At 52.5% G+C, this 22,497-nt stretch overlaps 1 protein-coding gene across 1 annotated transcript in view; it reads left to right on the forward strand.

Moving 5' to 3' along the window:
• Window positions 1-22,497, forward strand: part of IFFO2 (intermediate filament family orphan 2) — a 53,955-nt gene that overhangs the window by 25,480 nt on the left and 5,978 nt on the right. The window contains 6 exon segments of the mRNA XM_031962745.1: window positions 11,097-11,157; window positions 12,825-12,920; window positions 15,156-15,296; window positions 17,170-17,309; window positions 21,802-21,922; window positions 22,289-22,381. Coding sequence (XP_031818605.1) covers window positions 11,097-11,157; window positions 12,825-12,920; window positions 15,156-15,296; window positions 17,170-17,309; window positions 21,802-21,922; window positions 22,289-22,381 — 652 coding nt within the window.

Here is a 22,497-nt window from a genome sequence, read left to right on the forward strand (position 1 = left end):
GTGCAGAGGGGGGATTCCCTGCCCAGGCCTTGCTCCTCGGCCCCTACTCCCTCCTCTCTTTGTCCAGGTGCCAGCACCTCTGTCTGTACGGGGTGCTGAAGGCAAGTTAGACGCCCCAGAGCTCCCCACAGCGAAGCAAACACAGGACTGGACTTCATTCTCCAAAAGGCTGGGGACTATTGCCTTAGAATCCAGGTGGGGAGGACCTTAAAACCTGGGATGTCAGAGCTGGGAAGGCCCTTAGAACACAGGGTGTCAGAGCTGGGAGGGCCCTTAGAACCCGGGATGTCAGAGCTGTGAGGGCTCTTAGAGCACAGGATGTTATAACTGGGAAGGCCCTTAGAACACAGGATGTCAGAGCTGGGAGGGCCCTTAGAACACAGGGTGTCAGAGCTGGGAGGGCCCTTAGAACCCGGGATGTCAGAGCTGTGAGGGCTCTTAGAGCACAGGATGTTATAACTGGGAAGGCCCTTAGAACACAGGATGTCAGAGCTGGGAGGGCCCTTAGAACCCGGGATGCTAGAACATAGAATAGAGACACCACAGGAGGACCCGGTGGCCACGTGCATGGGGGAGTGATCCCAAGTTTCTGGCCCTCTGTGGTTACCATCATAAGCATTCTGCCTGTTCCATTAGGGCTGGCTGTAATGGAATCTGCTGCCCCGGTTGAGCGTTTGTATTAAATTAATGCCGCCTCCACAGAGACAATCAGTTGGCATTTAATTTCCATTTCCTTCAGTGAGTCGCTCAGGAGCTGGGTGTGAGCGGGCTGGGCAGCCGGTCCATTTGATGGTGCTTCGGAGCTCATTCTCGGGTCCCGGGGCCTTCCTGGAAGAAGCAAGGAGAGCTTCCTGGTGGAGGTGGGAGGGGGCGCTGAGCCAACTCCACAAATGGCAGAGCCCACTCCATAGGTCTGGTTTCCTTTCCAGGCTGATGAAGGCCAGAGTTCTGCCCTCCCTCTCTCTCAGCCTTGGGCTCAGGCTGGTTCCCGGGTTTGGTGGGAGCCTCTGGGGCTTTGCTTCCCCCCCAGAAGAGAAAAGTTGATGAGAATGAGTTGCTTTGCTGTTGCCAGTCAGCTCAGAGAGCCCCCGTCAGAGCACAGAATGTGGCAGCTTGATGGGCCCAGAATGGCCTTGGTGGGGCCTGGGGGAGTAAGCTCAGAGCCCCCCATCTGATGCCCGGCTCCCAACAGGATGAGTTTCCTGGGAGGGCCGATTAACATGCAGGAAACATGTTAAGAACAACCCGTCCTGCTTTGTAAGTAGTGCCGGCCCTGGCCTGTCTTCAGTGGCTAAAGAAGTGGAGGGGGCTCTGACTCCTCTGGGCACGGGCCCCTTCTCAGGGTGGGCTCAGTCCCAGGCATTACGTTTAGAGTGGGCGAGGGAGAGCCTGGCTCCAGAGACCAGGTGGCAGCTGAGGATCATCATCAGGGCAGAAGTTTTAAATCAAAGGCCTAGAAAGGGGCCCCAGAGGCCTCCAGGTCCGACCTCCCTGGTCCTACAGGGCAGAGGGATCCAAGCTCGTCCCTGTTGGCTGTGGGTCAGGGGGCATGTGGGAAAACCAGAGCTGGGCATGGCAGAGAGAGAGGGATTAAGCTGAGTGCCCCGCCAGAGTAGATGGGCTCCAACATGCCATCGGGCTCCCTCCCACCGGCCTCCCTATGGCACACCCAACATGGGAGCCCAGCAGGATGATGAGTTCCTGAAACAAGGAAAGGGTGTGCACCCAGGAGCCCAACAGGAGAACACTGTCAGCCCTGCCTTTCCCCCCCCCTTACCCCTCCCCTCCTGGAGGTCCGCAAACAGGCCCCAAGTTACAGTTTTCCATGTTTGCTGGGCAGTTTTAAGGGGCCCAAGCACCCTTTGGGTAGTTCTTCCCATCTTTAGACCCTTGAACTGGATTCAGGAGTTTAGGGTTCTAGTTTTGTCTCTCCTGCTAGAGGATCATCAAATTACTCTTCCTCTGCCTTCAATATTCATCCTCATCTGTAAAGTGATGTTCTACTCAGAGTAGATTCCTCCCAGCTCTGACCTCCCAGGTTCTAAGGCCCTCCCAGCTCCAACATCCTGGGTTCTAAGGGCCCTCCCAGCTCTGACATCCTTTGTTCTAAGGGCCCTCCCAGCTCTGACCTCCTGGGTTTTAAGGTCCCTCTTAGCTCTGACCTCCTGGGTTCTAAGGGCCCTCCCAGCTCTGACATCCTGTGTTCTAAGGGCCCTCCCAGCTCCGACCTCCTGGGTTCCTGTGGCTGTATCCCCAGCCCCATATACAAATTTTTCAATGCCCAAGTGGTTGGACAGACTAGAACAATGAGACTTTGAGTTCCAATTCTTTACCTCTGCTCTGCCGCAGAACCTAGAATGTTAGATCTACAATCCACAGAGGGCTGGGCTTGGATTTAGGAAGCCCTGATTTCCAGGGTGGTCTCTGCAGTCACTATGTGACTTGGGCAAGCCTCATGATTTCTGTCTGCCTCAGTTTCCTCCTCTTAAAATGAGGATAATTAGTACCTGCCTCCCAGGACTTTGTGAGTATCTGTGAGATATTATTTGTAAAGCCCTTAGCCCAGCGCCTGGCACTTAGTAAGTGTTAATTGTTACTCTCATTACAAGGGGATAGAGGAGATAAAAGTCCTTCAGACGATGCAATGTCCAAGTGCCAGTTTCTAGTCCCTTGACGAGAGAAGTAGTGATCCTGGGCCCCCAGCCAACTCCGCTCGGGTGCCACTGTCATGGGACGGAGGGGAGAGTTTTGTGTTTGGCCCACTGGGGATTGGCTAAAAGGAAGGCACACGTGTTAGACATTGTTGGTGGGAAAGGAGGTGGTTGTACTTTGGAAGAAGCTGGGGAAGTTCCAGCCTTAGCCCATCACAAACTCAGGGGGTAAACAGGAAGAGGGGGATCGTATTTGTAGAGAGCCTGACCTTCACCCCCTTGGACCTAGCGGCCTCTGAGCGGGCCGGATCCGCACTGACTGGCCTCTAAGTGGGCTGGATTTGTGTCTCCAGCTGGAGAAATCAGAATAAAGGAAGAGGGAGGCCCAGGGGTGTCTCTGGCCCAGACCGGGTGGGTGGGGAAGGAGCTGCCTTTGTCCCTTCCTGCGCCCTGGTGAGGATCGTTTGCAGACCCTGTTTGCCTAACTTGGAAGATCAGAGGGAGGAGGATTGGAGGAGAGGGAAGCAGAAAATTTCTGCTTAGAAACAGGAAATTCCAGCTTTTCAGAGTCTTGCTTCCCATAAAAGGGAATGTGGGATCCCCAAAGAACACAACATAGTTAAGAAAGTTAGAAGGCAGAATTTCAGGACACATCCAGATGAGTTCATCCACATGAGGGGTTATTAGCTAACCCTTTTGGTATCCACAGGCTAAAGAAACCTCTGTAGGAATGTTTTGAAATGCAAAATAGTAAAATACATAGAATTAGGAAGGAAGCCAATTCTAGCAAACTACAGTTATGAAAATATTTTTAAAAACAAGTTTACATCCCTCAAGTTAAGAACTCCTGATCTTGCTCCTGGCTTACCACTTTACAGATGGGGAAACTGAGGCTGAGGTGGTAAAACGGCTTGTGTGAAGTCACAGGGGCAATAACTGGGACTAGGCCCAAACTCAAATGTCCTAACTCCAAACTCCGAACAGAGGCTCTTTAAGTCTCCCTGCCCTGGTGCTACTGGCCTAGGGTCTTTGTGCTTGCTGGAGCTCTTGTGAGCAGGATGTGAAAAATGCATGAGTCAATCGGGATGACTTCATGGATTTCCTCGCCTCAGCCGCTGTGCTTTGTCAGCCTCTTCCCTGCAGAACATGTCTCATGGAGGCGCAGAGGGCTGTTCGGGGGGAAGGGAACGGGCTTGTGTATGAGGGAGCTCGGGGGGGGCTGTAGAAGGAAGGCTGCCATCTCCCAGGAGGAGGAGGGGGAGAGGAGGAGGGCCCGGGCTTATCAGTCCCAGCCTGGGATGATGACAGGCAGGGTTTGGAATGCAAGGTAGCCCTATCTGCTTGTGGGCAGAGAGAGAAGCCGCTCCAAGCCCCCTTCCTGTGGGTGCCTGGCAAAGGAGCACCAGAGCCCTTGGGCAGTCTCCATGGGCAAGGGGAGCATCTCCCGGGAGCTCAGCAGCCAGCCAGCCAGCCAGCAGCCCTGAAGGCCGGCCAAGCAGTGACCCAGCAGCTCAGGGGCTCTGCCCCAGCCAGCTTTGCCTAGTCATTTCCCTGCTGCATTATTGACCTCCACATTCCTGCGCCCTTTACTTCCCCTCCCCCAAGCTTGGGGAGCTGTGGGATGCCTGGAAAAGATTTCTCCATTTTTTTCCTATTCCTGCTCTAGGCCTTGTAGGGCAGTGGGAGATGGGGGGCGGGGAAGGAGGAGGAAGCTCCTGACCTCTGATCCTTCTCCCCAAAGGAGTTAATGTGTCAGGGATCCTGCCTGAGAAGAGCTTTCTTCAGGTCAGGGCCCGAGTTGGTTGGTTTTTAAGGACACTGGAAGCTTGTGGGAAGGGGTGGTGATGGTACTGGAAATGATAAAATTGTAGAATGTGAGCCAGAAGGGAGCTCGGGACGTAGACCCTCAGAGCCAGGAAGAATATGTAATGGTGGGTCTGGAAGAGACCTTAGAAGGGACCCAAGGTCTTAAAGCTTAAAATGTTAGGGTTTAGAACCCTAGAACACTTAGGGCTTAGAACGTTGGAGCTGGAGGGGCATGAAATGGTCTCTGAGCCCCCTCAGCTGTGGCTCCCACGGTGGGGTAGAGCCCTAGGGGAGCATGAGCTGTTGTCTGAGATTTTTGTCTCTTCGATGTCCCCAAGGCACTGTTCCTCGAGCCCCTGTTCTCAGCGGAGCCTACCACCCCACTTACTCCCCAACATTTATTCCTGTTCACAAATCGGCAGCAGGAAGGCTTTTCAGAGCATTAAAGAGCAGCCGGGCTTCCGGGTGTTCTGCAGCCCACTGGCCTCCTACTCCTCTGGGTATGAATCACAGAAGCATCACAGCTTCCAGGGAATCACAAGTATAGCACCAGAGGGCTTGCAGGGGCTGAGAAGGGGGCAGCGCCATGTTTTCAGAGACTGGTTTTGAAGTGAGACCTTAAAAGAAGGTGGGAGGGTCGTCCTGCCGGGAGCACAAAGGAGAGCATTTGGAGAGCCAGAGTGACACCCAGGCAGAGGGCAGAGGAAGGCCCTGGGAACTTCGGGGGCAGATCCTCTACAGAACTGATAGAAAGACATGAGTAAAAGTCATCCAGGGTGAGGAAACAGGCAGAGTTCACACTCTGTACTAGCAGAGGGTGAGAGACAACCGGCCCAGTAAAAAGAGCCTAGAAGGGCTTGGGTTTGAATCTTAGCTCCAACTTTCTGCTTGTGTGGCCAGGGGCAAATAACGTACTGGACCTTCACTTCCTCATCTAGAAAATCTAGAAAATGAACTAGATGCCCATGAAATTATTTTCTTCTAGCAAATCCATGGCCCCTCTGAAAGGGGGAGCTAGGGAGAAGAGCTGGGTGTCCCTTAAGGACCTTCGGGACGCACTGGCCCTGCTGGTGGCTGACATGACTGGGCAGGAGTCGAGCAGCACCGCCATTAGCCTAATGCAGCTCCTGGCTATGGTGGAGAAGACCGAGCCAAATTTGGATTGCTCCTTGGCCCGATCTCCTCCCTGCCTCCTTCTCTCTGGAACGGGATGAGCACTGCCCCCGTTAGGGAGGCTTGGTTGGGAAGGAAAAACACAAATCTTAACAGTCCTGGGAATGGAGGAGAAATTGGCTGGTCCTAGCCTTTAGACGAAATGAGTCCTAGAGAAGTGAGAACAATAGGGACATACTTGAAAGTATATTCAACTGAGGCTTGGAAGCCATCTCTGTGATTCAGGGCCTAAACTTGACCCCCAGCCAAAGAGCCAAGAAAATCACACCAACTTAAGTTAGTTAATTGCTCCCTTTTCTCTTGCCTCATGGTCTTGTCTATGAAATGAAAAGATTCAATTTTCTTCTTGCATTGGGTATTTGGAGAGAATTGGGATGATGTATTTCATTGCTGACCTGGGGAGAAAGATGCCCTTTGATTGCAAATGAAATGAGAGGATAGAGGAACCATGGATTCCTTGGTTATCTTGTCCTTAAACATCTGGTCATCTTCTTATTGGACTAGCCCATTACCCCCTTCCCTCACTTTCTAATAGGATAACTCCAAGGGTCATCTCTCCATCAGCTACTGTCCCAGACAGAGGCGTGGCGAGGGCACTGTTGGATAAGACAGATAGCGAAGCATCGGATGGGCCCTTCCAACGTGTCCTTGTGTCAACTATGAACTCTTTGATTTGATAAAATTTGATAAAATTCTTTTATGAATTTCTCTTTGCCGTCCTGGTCACAGAATCACAGAATGAGCCCTTAGAACAGAGACTGCCAGAACTGGAAGAGAGCCTTAGGAAAGAACCAGAGAGTGATAGATTGAGTTGGAAAGGTCACAAAATCCAACACCTTCCATTTGTAGATGAAAATGAGAATCAGAGAGAATAAATAATAACCTATCCAGGCTCACACAATGAATAAGCAACTGAGGATTTAAACCCAAATCTTTCTTCCAAACTCAGAAGGAGCTCAGAACCTAGACTATTAGAGCTGAGAGGGAGCTCAGAACCTAGAATGTTAGAACTGGGAGGAAGCTCAGAACCTAGAATATTAGAGCCGGGAGGGAGCTCAGAACCTAGAATGTTAGAGCTGGGAGGGAGCTCAAAGTGTTGGGAATGGGAGAAATCTTCCAGAATTATTTAGTCCGGTAATCCCCAAGAACTACTACACTAGGCACTTGTTAAGATTGTTGTTGGAACTCTGAATAGAGAGACTCCTAAGAGGAGCCAGGGAGAGACTGGAACCAGGGAAGGAGGAAGCATCAGCTTGTAAAAGTCTGCAGCCTCCAAGACATTCAGAATCTTTCATTCTATATACCTCAGGATTGATAGTCCAGTCCAGGTTGACACAAGGGGCGTTGGAGGGTCGGAGGAGGCAGTTTGCTCAGCATGTGCCTTTTGGGGGCAAAGCTGGAACTTGAAGCCCATCTCTGGCTCTCAGCCCAAAGCTCTTTCCACTCCCCGCTTGCCTCTCCCTGGTGAGCTCCCTTTGGAGCCCAGGCCGCATAGGGAGCTGTGACCCAGAAGGGGCTTGCGAGGGAACTGTGTCTCAGCCAGGCTGTCCTAGGAGAACGAAGTGGGCCAGAGGAGCGCGCCTGGCCAGCCCACAGTGTCAGGGTTTCTTTGCCCCTGATGCCGGAAACAAGGGAGTTCCCTTTCACTTCTCTGAAAAGAGGGGGAACGTTGGGGCTGAGAGGGGGATATCCAGGTCTCCCAAAGGCAGCAGGATTGCCCTAAGAAGCTGATTTCACCTCAGGAAGGGCGGAGGATCAGACGGGAGTTCTTTCTGACATCTTCTGGCTGTTGGAAACCGGACTAAGCCCCAGGCCTGGATTTAGAGCCGGAAATGCCTTTCCCCAGCACCCTGAAGCAGCATCTGTCCTGGTTTAGCAGGCACCAGAATAGTGCAGTACCTGGGGACACACGGTCTGAGGGCAGAACACCTGGGGCCCCCTTTGCTTTGCCACTAACCACTATGCGATGTCCCTCTCTCAGTTTCCTCATTTCTTCTTCCTTAAATTCTCCTCCAGCTCCGGGTTTTGTTGTTGTTGTTGTTGTTGTTGTTCTAAGGGTCCTCCCAGGTCTGACATCTACATTCTGTGATCCTTTCCAGCTCAGTTTATGTTCAGGTTCTCTCTCGGCTCTGGTGTCCCACTGGGGATTGTTTGGGAAAGCTCGGGGACCCTGAGGCTGGGGAGCTGGTCTGGGAGGTTTACCTGGGACAGTCTGCAGCCACCACCTGGTAGCTCCCCGTTATAATTAGTTATTCTTGCCGACTCGGGGCTTGCACAGTAGTTTCTGCTGGAATGCTATTTGTGCCCTCTGAAAGTCCACAAGCTCCGGTCCCCCCCCCATCCCAGGCAGCGCTCTGCTCCGAGGCCCCTCTTCCAGTGTGAATGTCTCCCTTTGATGGCTCTTTGAGCCTCTCTGAGGCTCCACTTCCTCATCTGTTAAATGGGGATTCCGATGTTGTCCCGCCTCCCTCACAAAGTGCTGGAAATCCCAGATGAGAAGGGACGTACTCTGGGGTTTGTGGAGCGCCTCCTTCCCTCCTGCGGCCTGAAATAGCCTTGTGCCCCCTCTCTGGGCACCCTGTGCCGGAGCCCCTCCTGCAGCAGAGGGAGAAGCCAGACCCCCGGAGGATGGACAGGTCCCCCGGTCTGCCTCCGAGGGGGCCTCTGTCCTCGGTGACCTCAGTGACCTGTCCAGGCTGTCTCCCAAGAGCAGCAGGTCTGGACCAGGAGCGATGATTCAGCTCCAGCCCTGAGACGATGCCGTCCCCCTTCCCCACCAGGGGCAAAACGGCCAGAGATCCGCCCTCAGGGCCGCTCTGCGCGGGGGGGGGTGGGGGGGGGTGCGGGGGGGGTGCAGTGCTGAGACTTGGGCTTCGTGGGCAGACCCCCGCCGTGACTTCCTGTGTGATACCGGCCAAGGCCTCTCTGTGCTCTCGCTCTCGGGTTTCTTTTCCTCTGGGCAGGGACAGTTAACTTCTGGGTCATCCCAAAGGTCTCTGCTGCCTCTGCTTCTCCTTGCTGCGTGAGCCTGGGCTGTTCCTTCTCACGAGGGGCCTCTCTCTCTGTCCCTCCCATCAGAACCAGCTTCGCTGAGCTCTGATGGCCTCTGTTCTAGGGTCTCTCCCACCCCTCAGACTCTGTCTCTGCAGTCCCTCCCAGCCCTGCCAGCCCAGGCCCCGAGGGTCTTCCCCGTCTCCCGTCCTGTGTCCGGGGGCTTCCCCCACTCCAACCCTTGGGTTCCTCAGAGAAGTGTGGGCCGCATCTTCCCGTGCAGGGCCTTAGGCCCGGCCCCAGACGGCTCCCTCCTGGCCCAAGCCCTGCCGGACACACAGACAGAGAAGCACAGGCCAGCCTCCCTGGCCCAGCTCCTCCTGGGGGGAAGGAAGGAGTGTGTGTGTGTGTGTGTGTGTGTGTGTGTGTGTGTGTGTGTGTGAGTGTGTGTGAGTGCTCGTTCGCTCACAAACACTTGCTTCCAAAAAGTCAATGACGTGACTGCATCTTCCCAGGCTGGTCCATTCCTTCCCTTTGTCCTATTTTTAACCCTCCCCAGTGACGAGAGAGAGAGAGAGAGAGAGAGAAAGCAAATGTCGACTGGCTGCCTTCTCCCTCTCGCTCACCAGGCAGAGCGGAGGATGCTGGTATACCAGCCAAAAGTCCAAGCCAAACACCCCAATTGAGCCACTTACAGGCCAGCTCCCGGGTGCCCCCTCCAGTCTGGGGGTCTCTGCCATCCCGGGCTCTGCAGGGCAGAACTCAAGGGGAGGAATGAAGGAATTTCTCCTCCAAGGGAGCCTCCTACGCTGAGGGAGCCGGGCCCTGCCCTGTAATTGTACCCCCGGGCTCCTGGCTTCTCCCCTGGAGGCCATAATAGCAGCTGGGGATTCTGGAAGGGGCTCTGGTTCAAGGGCATTCTCTGGAGCACCAATTGTACTGAGCCCCAGGGGCTGAGCCTAAAGCCAAGTCCTGAGCCCAGGGCTGCAAGAGAGAGGCCAGATTTCTGGCACGTTCCCTGCCCCCCCAGAGTCCCTCCTGGAGGCCAGACCTTTCTGGAAAGGATTCTTGAATCCCAGCCGCCCTCCAGGAGCCCACGAGAAGCCTTCCAGGCTCCCCAACTTCAGGGTGAAGCAGTAGGGGGCAGGAAGGCCTAGCTTAGAACCAACCTTGGGAGTACCTGTGCATACATCACTTAGCCCCTTCCTCACCTGTAAAATGGGCGTCATTGAGCGTTGCATGAGCGTATGGATGCCAGCTCCTTGAGGCTGGGGTGAGCTCCCTTTTGGGACCCAGCAGTGTGTGGTACTCAGTAGGTGATTAATAAATGCTTGTTGCCATGACTCAACTACCAAAGGGGAGGGGGCAGGAGAAGAGCTGGTGGTATCTTTGAGCACAAGGGCCTGGTTTCTGTATTTGGATCCCCAAGCCCCTTGCCCAGTATCTGGTACACTGGAGGCATCTAATAAATGCTTATTAAAGGAATGACTTTGACTCCTTGGTTGTTGTGCTGCAGTGGATGAGAGCATGGTGTGAGAGTCAGAAGACCGGGGTTCTAGTGTCAATTCTGACATTTTAAAACTTTGTGAATTTGAACAAGGCACTTAACCTCTGGGCTGTGGTTTGTCCATCTGTCAGGATGGCGGCAACAATGCTCAGACTACATCCCCCATGAGCTTCTCTCTGAGAGCACTCGTGGAACCGTGAGTTATGACGATTAAATTAAAGCAGCCACATGTCCATCAGTCAGTCAGTCGACGAGCATTTATTAGACCTTTTTGCTGGGGAGCCAGGACTCACAAAGCTGAGAGATCCTGGTATGGAAGCTGGAAGGGGTCTAAAAATCATCCAGTTTTAACCCCTTCATCTTGGGGGCTGAGACCCACAGGGACCTGCCCGAAGTCACGTAGTTAGGATCTGAATCCAAGACTTCTGACTCCAAAGTCAGACTCTTTCCACCAGACTCTGCTGTGGCGGAATCTCCTGGAGTGTGTGCTCCCTCCCAAACCCCTCTTGTGTTAGGTGTAATCGCCACCAACTCAGGCAGTCAAACAATAAACGTGGTGCCAGCCGGGCCCAGAGCTGAGTGCTGGGCATGAAAGGGCCCTGCCCTCAGGAACTGCATTCTGATGGGGGAGACGTGTGTATGTGTGTGTGTGTGTATATGAGAAATATATGCAAAGTCCTTCTTCTCCCTGGGAAGTGGGTAGCAGGGAGCTCCCCATTAGAGCTAGAGGCCCAGTGTCATGCATGAATAAGGGACAGAGATAGGACTCTGACCCACTTGCCGTTCTTGCCAGTGCCCCACTGCGCGACTCAGCAGGCCGGGAGGGTCGGCCTTTTGTATCGGCATGGGGATTCACCTCTGCCTCCAGAGCCTGGGCCCCCCTCATAACAAGAACACTAATAAACTGGTGTTCTCTGTCTCAGCAGCAACAACAATAATAATAACCTAATGGTGTCTGTCTCTTTCAGATGGGAGGAGGAGCTGGCCAAGCGCATGCACCTGGAGACCATGGTAGAGACGCTCCAAGAGGTAAGAGCCTCATGAAACAACCCAAAATGACGGAGTGGCACCTGTAGGGAAGGGGGGACAAAGACCCCTCCTGTATTTTGGGGACAGGAGCAGAGAGCTGGCTGTAACCAGATTAGGAGCTGGGATTCTTCTGCTGTATTTTGATTCCTGGTTTATTTTGTTCTTGGAGAACTGGAAAGGTTTTCACCTGGCTCTCCCATAATGCACATACTGATGAGAATGTCCTCTCTACTGAGCATCAAGACATCTGGGATATGATTTTATAACTTTGCTGCTGTGGAACTCTCTGGGGCTCAGTCTCCCCATCTGTAAATTAGAGGGTGTACCCAGATCCCTTAGTTTGTATCCTTCCAGCTCTGACTGTCAATCAGTCTTAAACTTTGAAATTCTTGGAGGATCATTGCTTCCAGGTGCCAAGCCATGTCCCAAGGCTGGGGTCATTTTTATCTGCCCTACTCAAATCCCTGGCCCTTTCTCCAGAGCTCAGGGCCTCATCTGTGAGGTTTAATCAATAGACTTCCAGGCTAGAAGCCTCTTATAAAAAATTAAACACTAGTCTTACCATTCATGTGACTAGATCTTGCTAGGCCTTGGTTTCTCTATATAAAAAATTAAGCTAACAGACAGAGAGAGAGACAGATAGACAGATGGGGGAGAGAGACAGAGACAGAGACAGATGGAGAGAGAGAGAAGAGAAGAGAAGAGAAGAGAAGAGAAGAGAAGAGAAGAGAAGAGAAGAGAAAGGGGAGAGAAAGGGGGAAAGAGAAAGGAAAGAAAGATGGAAGAGAAAAAATAAAGAAAAAGGAAATGGATAGAAAGATGGAGAGAGAGAAAGACAGACAGAAAGAGAGAGGGAGGGAGGAAGAGAGACAGACAGACAGACAGAGACAGTCAGAGAGAGAGAGCAAACAGACAGAGACAGAGAGACAGAGAAAGAGAGCGCACAAGTATTCCTTGCTAATTGAAGAATTTCCCACTAAACCTGACTCTAAATCAGGAGGAGAGAGTTGTCTCTCACCCTCTCCCCTTAATTCTCTATTTCCACTGACTCCCATTTGAAAGACAATGTGAATACCATGTACCACTGGTTTTATAATCAAAAAACTTGATTTTAAGACTGGGCTCTGACTAGTTGAATGACCCCTCTAGGAGCCTTCTTTCCTCACTTATAAAAAGGGAATAATCCATCCCAATCCAGTAATCCAATCTGATTTTTTTAATCAACATTTTTAAGCATCTCCTTTGGCAGGCCCTCTGCTAAAGCCCGGGGATGTGACTAACAAACAGAAGGCCAGGCCCTACTAGGGTTGAGGGCTCCCCAGCTAACTTGGGGACACAGCAAACAAGAATAGGCATTTCTTCCCTTGCCAGTTGGTTCTAAGGAAGGTGCTTGTTAAACCTTACCCTACTGTAGGATTGTAGAGTGTATTCAAGTTATCGTGACAGTTGCCCTGATAGAGCCCCAGAATAAGGGAAGCTGGCCTGCCACGTAGCTGGGCCAAACCTTCCCCAGGTGCATGCTCTGGGAAAGTCCCCCTGCTGGGATGGGGGGGGGGTTCTCTGTTCCTTCCAGCTGGTTCTGCTCCCCTTCATTGGTCAGAACCTCCTTAAGTGTTGCCATCTCCTTCCCCTTCCCCTCCCCTCCCTCATCCCCACCCGGATTCCAGGCAGCCCAGGAGGCAGAAGCCATCCAGGAGGAGATGAATGAGAAGATCGAGCGGCTGAAGGCTGAGCTGGTGGTGTTTAAGGGGCTGATGAGTGATGTAAGTGCTGTTCCCTCCCCTCGCCTCGCCCCTGCCCTTCCATCCTGGGCAGCATGACCCTCCCTTCCTCCCCCACCCCATCATGCAGACGGCTTCATTCACCGCCAGGATCAGACTGTCCATCCGTCCGGTCCGGTCGTGGGCACTGCTTCATAGTTAGTATCCTGGCTGCGTTTGACTTGATGACAGATGCATCAGAGACCATTCATTTGCCCTGCCCTCCTCCTCTTGTCCCCTTAGCCCACCCCTCTCCCTTTTTCTCCCCACCCCTTCCTATTTGGTCTGTGTAGAGATGCATTCATCTGCTGCTTTTAACTCATGGCCTTGAGAGCTCCTTCTGATGGAGTGACTGGTTAGGGTGTTTTCAGTAGAGAAGCCTGCAGGTGGTTTGGGCCCACGGCCTGTTTGGTGGAATTGTTGTGATCTAGGCCGCTGTCGGCCTTCCATGGAAGGGGAAAAGAAGAGCTGGCCTGTGACCCATCCTTCCTTCTTCCCCAGCTCTGGCTGAGTCTTGGACTTACTACTTCCTTTTTCAACTGTAGGATGGCAGTACTTGACTGGGACTCCGACTTGAGTCCCCTGAAAGTCTGTGGGGTCTGTCTGGGGACAAGGAGCCATTGTGGCTCCGGGGAGTTATTTCAAGAAGCATCTTCTTTTCCCAGGTTGGGGAGACTTTTTTCTGTCTCCTCACTTCTGACCACCCTGGTCTACAATCTGGCTCTAGACAGGACATATTTATTCTTTAAAAAAAAAAAAAAAAAAAAAAAAGGCTATCCTATTCTCTGAACTAGGAGACAGATTCATTCCCTTCCTCATGGAGCTTACCTTCTAGAAGAGGAATAAATCACAAATGGAGAAAGCTTATCAAAGCCTTAGATGCATAATAAAATGTCATGGGAAATATGAGAGAGAAGATCTTTATTGACCAGGACAGGAGGCCTTGGAGGAGGTGGCATTTCAATTGGATTTTGAAGGATGGGTAGAAAAGCAAAAGGAGAAACTGGGCGATCCAGATGTGGGGGGATATTGTGAGCAGAGCTTTTGGTTTTCTGCTGTGGACAAGGTAGGAAAAGCCATATCCTGAGCCCAAGCATCAGGAAAGGAAATGGTTTTTCCCAAACTTCTTGCCTCCCCCTTCAGAGAACCTTCTGTGTAAAGGGAAGCCCCTTCCCCTCCTGTTCTTCAGCAAGGAAGCCTGGTAATTCCTTTCCTACTAGGCCCCCAGATTTACTTTCTCTGGGGAACTCTGGGACAGCCTGTTAAGGAGAGCTGGTCCTACCAAAGCTTCATGCAATGAATGTTCAGAGCAACCAGGACAAGTCAGCTCCAGGCCTCTGAGTGCAGAATTAAAGTATGGGGCAGCCCCTCATGGCAGGGATGGAGGCTCAAAGCCCATCCTGGCCTTCTGGGACAGGCCCTCATGACAGGGTGGAGACTCAAAGCCTGTCCTGGCGTTCTGGGGCAGCCCCCATGGCAGGGATGGAGGCTCAAAGCCCATGCTAGTGTTCTGGGGCAGGCCTCCATGGCAGGGATGGAGGCTCAAAGCCCATGCTAGTGTTCTGGGGCAGGCCCCATGGCAGGAATGGAGGCTCAAAGCCCGTGCTGGTGTTCCGGGGCAGGCCCTCTCTGTCTCTCTTGGGCTGCCTGGGCCACCAGGGATGTCTGGGTGGGGTCAGTGCCGTGGGTCTGTGCATGGGCAATGAGTCCCCAGTCTCTTGGGGCTCTGAGTGAGATGGAGGCTGCCTTGGTGGGGGTGGGGGGAGAGCGGCGGTCTTTGAATAGGTTTGGACTCGTTCTTGGTTTTTTTTTTTGGTTTTTTTTTAAATTAACACAACTCACAGTCTCTGGACAGCTGCTGAGAGAAAAGATGGCTCCCAGTCTTTAGCCAGGACCATAGCCCCCTGGCTGAGAAATGTGAAGCCCTTGAGGGTTGCCTTGGAGCAGGGTGGGAGGCCTTAGGTTCAGCCAGGCACAGCCCCTTGAGGCCACACCACAAGACAGAGTTTCCAGGGACTCTTGTGAAGGCTTGGAAGAGATGAGATTCTCCCACAGGCTCCAGGGTGGTAATCCTACCCCCATCCCAAGGACCTCCCTCACCCACCATTCACCCACCCACAAGGCTGGGAAGGAGTTCTGTGAGGTGGGGATAAGCCCCTACCAGAGCTTCCCCCTGCCAGCCTCTTACCCTCTCTCTCACCCCCAACTCATGTAACCCCCGTGCTGTCCTCCCTGCAGCCCATGACAGACCTGGACACAAAGATCCAAGAGAAGGCCATGAAGGTGGACATGGATATCTGCCGGCGAATCGATATCACGGCCAAGCTGTGCGATGTCGCACAGCAGCGGAACTCAGAAGACGTGTCCAAGATCTTTCAGGTGAACAGGGCCTCCCACCCCCCCAGGACTGGGGCTTCTGACTTCCAGTCCACGATTCTTGCCCCGCTCAGCCCCGGCCCCACCCCATCTCCAGAAAGTGACTTAAGATCCAGAACTCCTGCTAGAAGGAGCCCCTTGGACCCCCTCATTCTGACAAATGACAAGCCGAGTCTCAGAGAAGGGAAATGCTTTCACTAGAGATGAAACAAAATGGACCCAGTTCCTTGATGGCCAATCTGTGCTCTTGGGGCTAAAAGAGACATCAGGATGTTGGGGCCAGTCTGGCTGAGAACGAGCATCCCCTCTTGAATCCTGTCCTTTTCTTCCCATTTCCCTGAGAGGTAGCATTCCTCACAGCTCCGCTGCTTTGTCCTTGTCTCCCGTGGTCCACACTCAGTTACAGATTCTGCTGTTTTGTGAAGTCCACCCCGTCATTTTACAGACAAGGCGACTGAGCCAGTGAGGAGAAAGGCTGTGGGATTTTAGAATCATAAATTTAAAGCTAGAGCAGACAGAAAAGCCATAGGATTTTAGAATCATAGATTTAACAGCTAGAACGGAATGTGGTAGTGATCTAGTTCAGTGTTCTCATTTGACAGAGGAGGGAACTGAGACCTTGAATGGAGAAGCGACTTAGGACCATAGATTGAGAGCAGAAAGGAGCCTTAGAGAACAGCCAAACCAGCTCCCTTTCATCCAAATGAAGAGGAAACCAAGCCCGATGCTGTGGCCAGTCCGCAAAGGCAGTGACCATTTGAACTCAGGTCCTTGGACTCTAAGCCAGGCTCCCTTTGCTCTGTGTCCCCCTGCTTCAGGCCATCCAGATATTGGAAGGGCCAGGACCCAGGACTGGGGCTTCTGACTTCCAGTCCACGATTCTTGCCTTCTGAGCCCATGTCGGCCTCCTCGTTGCTCTTAGTGTTATTGGCTTCCTGATAATGGAACTGCTGGAGCTGGTTGGTTTCCGGTGCTGGGTCCTCTTCCGGCCATTTTGGGACTCTTACCCAAGGGCCAGGGCCAAGCATGGGTGACCTAGTGGAGAGAACCCAATCCTTTGGCTTGAATCGATCTGTCTCCTCCCCGAGCAAGTGTAGCTCCAGGCCCAAGTGACCTAACTCAGACACTAATATGTGTGTGTTTGGGGAGGGGGGGGTGTATGTATAGGGGAGAGAGGGGGAAAGAGGGGCTGATGGCCTTTGGGGCAACCTCAGACCGCTGGACAGCTTGTGGCCTTCTCATAGCTTGTGGCGGCTTGGGGGAAGCTGCTCTTTTTGACATGGGAATCTTGGTTTGGCTCTCGCTTGATTTCAGGGGGCAGGGATGCGCTGTTGCTTTTGAGTGTGTGACTGAATTTGGAGGGAGGCAGGGCGGGGGGAGTTTACTCCCCTCACCTCTGATCCAGGAGCCCGTGGAGGCAATTTGAAGGGGCAAAGGCCGGCTCCTCTGTTTGTGTCTCCATGCTTGTGTGTTAGCTCTGCGTGTATCCCCCACCTCTTGTCTGCATGTCTGTCTGAGAGCCCCAGGAAATGTGGAGGGGCTCTGGATCTCGCCCAGTCTGGCTTGTCTCCTACCATTCCCCTTGGGGAAGGCAGCCTCAGCGGGCTCTCTTGTAGACAGTGGGCCTCCCAGAGAGGATGGGGTGGGGGGTTTCTGCTGCTGGCCTTCCCTCCCCTCACGCTCTTTGCTAATGTCCGCCCGCTTTGTAGTGAGCTCTTACGCTTGGCCCTGGCCATGGCTGGCCCCAACTGCTTACATCCATTGCCCCGTGGGGGAGCAGCCCCCTCTCCCATCTTTCCTGGTCCTCCCGCACCTTCTCTCCCCCCGTCAGAGCCTTCCAGTCACCCCTCCCTTCTCACTTCCTTCCCTGGTTCAGGTAGCATCCAAGAAGAAAGACCGTAAGGTAACCTCCGAGGACGATGTTTCTGAGCAGGACGGGGAGGTCACCCGGCTGTCGGACGATGAGGTCAGCTCCATGAACATCACGGACGAAATGAAGCGAATGTTCAACCAGCTGTGAGTATCTGAGGAAGGAGGTGGCGTTCACGGGGAAGAATCCTGGTTTCACGGCCTTGATCCCCTGGGTCTCAGTTTCCTCCTTTGTAAAATAAGAGGGTTGGACGAGGTGAGCAGCTCTAGAGCTGGGGTTCTGCCCTCACATCTCCTCCAGAATGAAACCCAGGTGCATGACTCCGGGCCAGGCACTTGGATGCCCTGGGACTCAGTTTCCCATCTTGGAAACTTGTGACCTACTGAAATCGCAGCTCCATTGCTTTCTACTGCCTAACCCCAAGCAGATGCTTGGCTTCCTCATCTGTAAAATGGGGACGATGATGTTTTAGCTATTGGGAAAGAAGCCTTTTAGAAGCCCTAAAGAACAGCAGGAAACATGAACTCCAGGTTGTGTTTACTTTTTAGAGAGGGAGGCAGGGTGTATTGTTTTTAGGTAAAGAGGCTGCTGCCAGTTACTAACCTCCCTGGGCCTCGATTTCCTCCCCGTAAGATGAGAGATTTGGATTCAATTGTGGCAGAATTGACATTTTTATTTCTCAGCCCCCTCTGACTGGATCTGGGGAAGCCGGTCACCCTTTCTCAGAAGAACATTTTCAAATTAATTAAATTAAATTCAAGAGAACACAAAGACAGCCCTGACACTGAAACAGGTTTTTGGGTTTTTTTAAAGTTTATGCTCCTCCCAGTGTAGAATCTCTGGACCGCGTGGTCTCTGAGATCTCATCTAAGTGTAGACCAGACCTAGGATCCTAAGAGATATAAAACATGAAGAACACAATGGGAGAAGGGACAGGGAGATTCCTAAACAAGCGAGGTGTCCAGAAAGGCCTCCTTGGCCTTGGAGGGAGAGGGGAGAGATGGAGGGAGGCGGGGGAGAGAAAGAGATGGCAGAGACCACCCAAGAGCGAAAGTCCTCACACCAGCACTCTGCCTGTCTGTATCATCCCGGCTCTGGGCTCCCTGATTCTCGCGTGGTGAGCCTGCCCTCGGATCCCCAGCCACTCCCAGGCTGTCTGTCCCATGCGCTCATGTTTCCTTTCACTGGGATGTAGGCGATTATTCATAATCATCGTGATGGTGACTACTCCCGGCTCTCCTTCCCTTCCCCGGAATCTTGGGGAGAGGAAGCGGAGACTGAAAGGAGGGGAGGGAGGAAGTGCTCAGCCTCAGGGGACAGCAGGATTTTCCTGCTCCAGGATTGTCCCGGGAAGACATTTCTGATGACTTATGGAGCCCCAGAAAAGAGCTGGATTGTTCAGCAGCAAACTGGAGCTTCTACAGGCAGAGGTGGAGACAACGGGGATATTTATGGGCCGTTTTGGGCCTGTGGAGAATCCCCCCCTTGTCTACAGCAGCTTCCTTCGGTGGGGGAGGGCCGGGGGTAAAGTGCCTAGGGAACTGACCTACAGACCTCCAGCTCTCTCCCTCTGCCCCTTCCCCGGTGGATGACCAGAGTTGGGGGCAAGGCGGAGGCTAAATGGCGTAGTCAGAGGTGGAACCCAAGGCAACCTTCTCCTGTCCACTACGTTGCCAGCCCCATCAGGGCCACACTCTGAATCCTGACCCACCTTCGCCTTTGTCCATCCTGCCCCTGATTTCTTTTCCAGGCCAGGCTGGAGCCACTCACTCCTCTAGCCTTCTGGGAGGAAACCAGGGGGCTGTGTCTGGCCTCCCCCGCTCCTTTCTGGTCTGCAGGCTGTAACTCCTGCTCAGCTGAGGGGAGGGGGCTGCGAAAGGCTCCTAAGGGGGCTCTAGGTGGCCTGAGGAAGACTCTCCAGTGCTAGAGCAGAGCAGGATCCTGTCTCCCCTGGCCCACCAGCCTGTTCTCTTCCTCCCTTGACTCCAGTAGCTGGATCAGTGCCCTCAGGAGCCCAGATCTAAAGACCGTGACTCCTTATTGACGTCTCTGAACTGGGCAAAAGAGAATAGTGTCCCCTAATATCTGCAGAACACCAGGCCTCCATCACTTTATCTGAGCTTCCTGTGTGCCCATTATACAGATGAGACTGAGGCCCCACAAAGGGTTGCTAAGTTGCTCTTAGGACTTGGAGTCAAGAAGGCCAGAACTCAAATCCAGTCTGAGACACCCACCAGCTGTGTGACTCTGAGCCAGTCACTCAACCTTGGTTTGCCTCAGTTTCCTCCTCTGTAAAATGGGCACAATAACAGCCCCTACCTCCCAGAGTTATTGTGAGGATGCAAGGAGGTAATATTTATAAAGTGCTTAGCACGGTGCCTGGCCCATAGTAGGTGCTTAATAAATTCTTGTTCCCTTCCCTTCCCTCAGAGGTCATACAGGAAGAATTTGAACCCAGGCCTGTCCATTATAGTTTGCTTTTCCAGTAAGCTCTGTTCTGTATTTCCAATAAGAGCAGAGTTTCAGGAATGTGGGTTCCCAACAGGACACTTCTTGTGAATATTGTGCCTGACTTTCAAGGCTCTCCCCCACTCTTCCCACTCTGGGGAAGGGACTGGCAACCTAGCACGCAGTAGGTCCAAGATAGAAGCTTTCTTAGAGGCCTTCTCATCAAGGGAAAGTGACTTCTTTAAGGTCACACAGCAATTAATGACAAAGCCAAGACCAGAAGTGCGTGTCCTTGCTCCCAAAGTCACCCTTTTTCTGGCTCCTCTGCTTCCATTTGTTCTCAATTCTAAAGAAGCCCCTCGCACAATTTTATTTTCATTAAAAAAAAAAATCATGGATGCTTTCTAGTTATACATCACATTTTTGTACATCCTTATTTTTATTTAATTTTTTTTAATGAACTAAAATTTATTTGTTTTCCTCCCCACCTCGAGCTGTCATCAAACCCCCCACCCAACCCCCCAAATTAAATTCAGATAAGCCATCCTGCACATGGCCTACAATGAAAGAAGGGGCTTGATCCACAGGTATTTGTTAAGCACCTACTGTGTGCCAGAGGATAAAATAGTGAAATAAGCCCTGCCGAAGTGGGTGGCTTGCAGGCACAAGCTCACTAGTTTTCTACCATTTCTCTTTATTTTGGGGGACGGCTCATTTGGTAGGGGCAGGACATGTGAATGGGAAATAAAAGTGCAAGACTTTTGAAAAAAGAAAAGCCCCTTAAAAAAAGAAGGCCACCCTTCCCAGAGTGAAAGGCCAGCCAGACCACACCCTCTTCAGGACCCCTTCCCACCAACCAGCTCCAGCTCCATCCTCAGGGCAAACTCCACTGGGGCACTGAGATTTCCTACCCATAAGCACTCTGGTTTTGTTCTGATTAAAATCAGTTAGTTTGGTTCCCAAGCACAGATCCTGTCGATGTGGGAAAGGGCCGGGCTTAGGCAGATTATATGTGGAGGTGGGGGAGGCTCCCAGAGAAGGTCACCCCCTTCCCACCAAACACCGGAGTCCTGCCCAGGGGCCCTGACCTCCCCTTCCAGCCCTGGTTTCACTGGGAGCAGACACTCCAAAGGAAGTGAAGGGGGAAGGGGGACAGGGAGGCAGTCTCCAGGGCAGAGACCTAGGCTCCCTCCTGCCCACTCCCTCACTTAAAACCAGGCCCCAGTCCCTGTATTTACAGAGACATCTGGAGGCACAGTTGGGAATTGCCTCCGAGTTTTGACCAGTCCTGAAGTCTGGATCTTCAATTGTCCCATGTCCCCTCTCCTGTTTATTCCCTGGAAAAGTTGACCCTGAAAGAAACAGTTTTCCCAGCATTACAGAGACCTGCTTCTCAATAAACTGGGAAAATTAGCCCTGAGCTATCCACGAGTCCCAGGACAATGTGTTATTTAATGATAGTCAAAGGAACTTTGGGAGTGACGTGGAAAAGGCATTGGGGCACTGAGATCCAACACTGGCTCTGCCACGGATTTTCTGAAGGGTAGTGTCAGCAAAGTCAGGGACCTTATGTTCTTTATCTGTCAAATGTGGGGATTGGAATAGATCATTGGTAAGGCCCCTCCCAGCTCTGACATCCCGGGTTCTAAGAGCCCTCCCAGCTCTGACATCCCGGGTTCTAAGGGCCCTCCCAGCTCTGACATCCCAGGTTCTAAGGGCCCTCCCAGCTCTGACCTCCTGAGTTTTAAGGGCCTTTCAACTGGTATTTTATCATTCTGTGTTCCAAAGTTTCTGCCAGCAATAAAATAAAATTCTGTGATTCAGTGAAGGGAAGGAAACAAGTATTTATTATGCTCCTGCGAAGTACCAGGCACTGAACTAAATACTTCAGACAGTATTTCATTTGATCTTCACAGCAACCCTGTAAACTAGATATCATTATCCCCATTTTACAGTTAAGGTAACTGAAGCTATTCAAGGTTAAGTGACATTCATAAATATCCAAGGCTGGAACTTCTTCCTGATTCCAGGCCCAGTGCCCTCTCCACCACGCTGCCCCTTTGAAGGATTAAGGCTGAAGAGAGAGTCACTAGTGTCTGGTCCCTGAGGCCCTTGTTCCTGTCCCTCTCCCAGGGACTAGCGTCTCTCCTTGCTGACCTCTTCTTCTGTTGTTCCCCCACCCCTCCACAGGAGAGAAACCTTTGACTTTGATGACGATTGTGACAGTCTCACGTGGGAGGAGAATGAGGATACCCTGTTGCTCTGGGAGGACTTTACCAACTGCAATCCGTCCATTGACCTGCAGGGAGAGGTGAGCAAGGGATGGCCATTCCCTACTTCTAGTCTCCCCTTCTATATAAAGGCTGACCTGGTGAGGATAGATGTTCCAGGAAGGCACATGGCAGGATCTCTATGACACATGTTCCAGCTCTGACCTCCCGGGTTCTAAGGGCCCTCCTGGCTCTGACATCCTGGGTTCTAAGGGCCCTCCCAGCTCTGACATCCTGAGTTCTAAGGGCCCTCCTGGTCCTGACATCCTTTGTTCTAAGACTCCTCCTAGTTCTCATGGTCTGTCTCATCTCATGGATCAAGACTCTAGGATGCCACAGAACCCTTCTATTCCCCCCCCCCCCCCGCCCAAGTAGCTAAACCTGATTTTTTGGTTTTATCTTCTTAGCAAGAGGAAAATTTGGGCAACTTGATTCACGAAACCGAGTCCTTCTTCAAGACGAGAGACAAGGAGTACCAGGAGACGATAGGGCAGATTGAGGTGAGGAGTGCTGGGAAGAACTGCTTTGTCCTGGTGGCCCAAAGGTGGCTGTTGGGGGGTGGCTTGTCCACTTGGGGTCTGTGGTTGGCAGTTTTGGGAGGTGGTGAGGAAGCAGG

This window comes from Sarcophilus harrisii, chromosome 3 (assembly GCF_902635505.1).
Source record: "Sarcophilus harrisii chromosome 3, mSarHar1.11, whole genome shotgun sequence".
NCBI classification, from domain to species: Eukaryota; Metazoa; Chordata; class Mammalia; order Dasyuromorphia; family Dasyuridae; genus Sarcophilus; species Sarcophilus harrisii.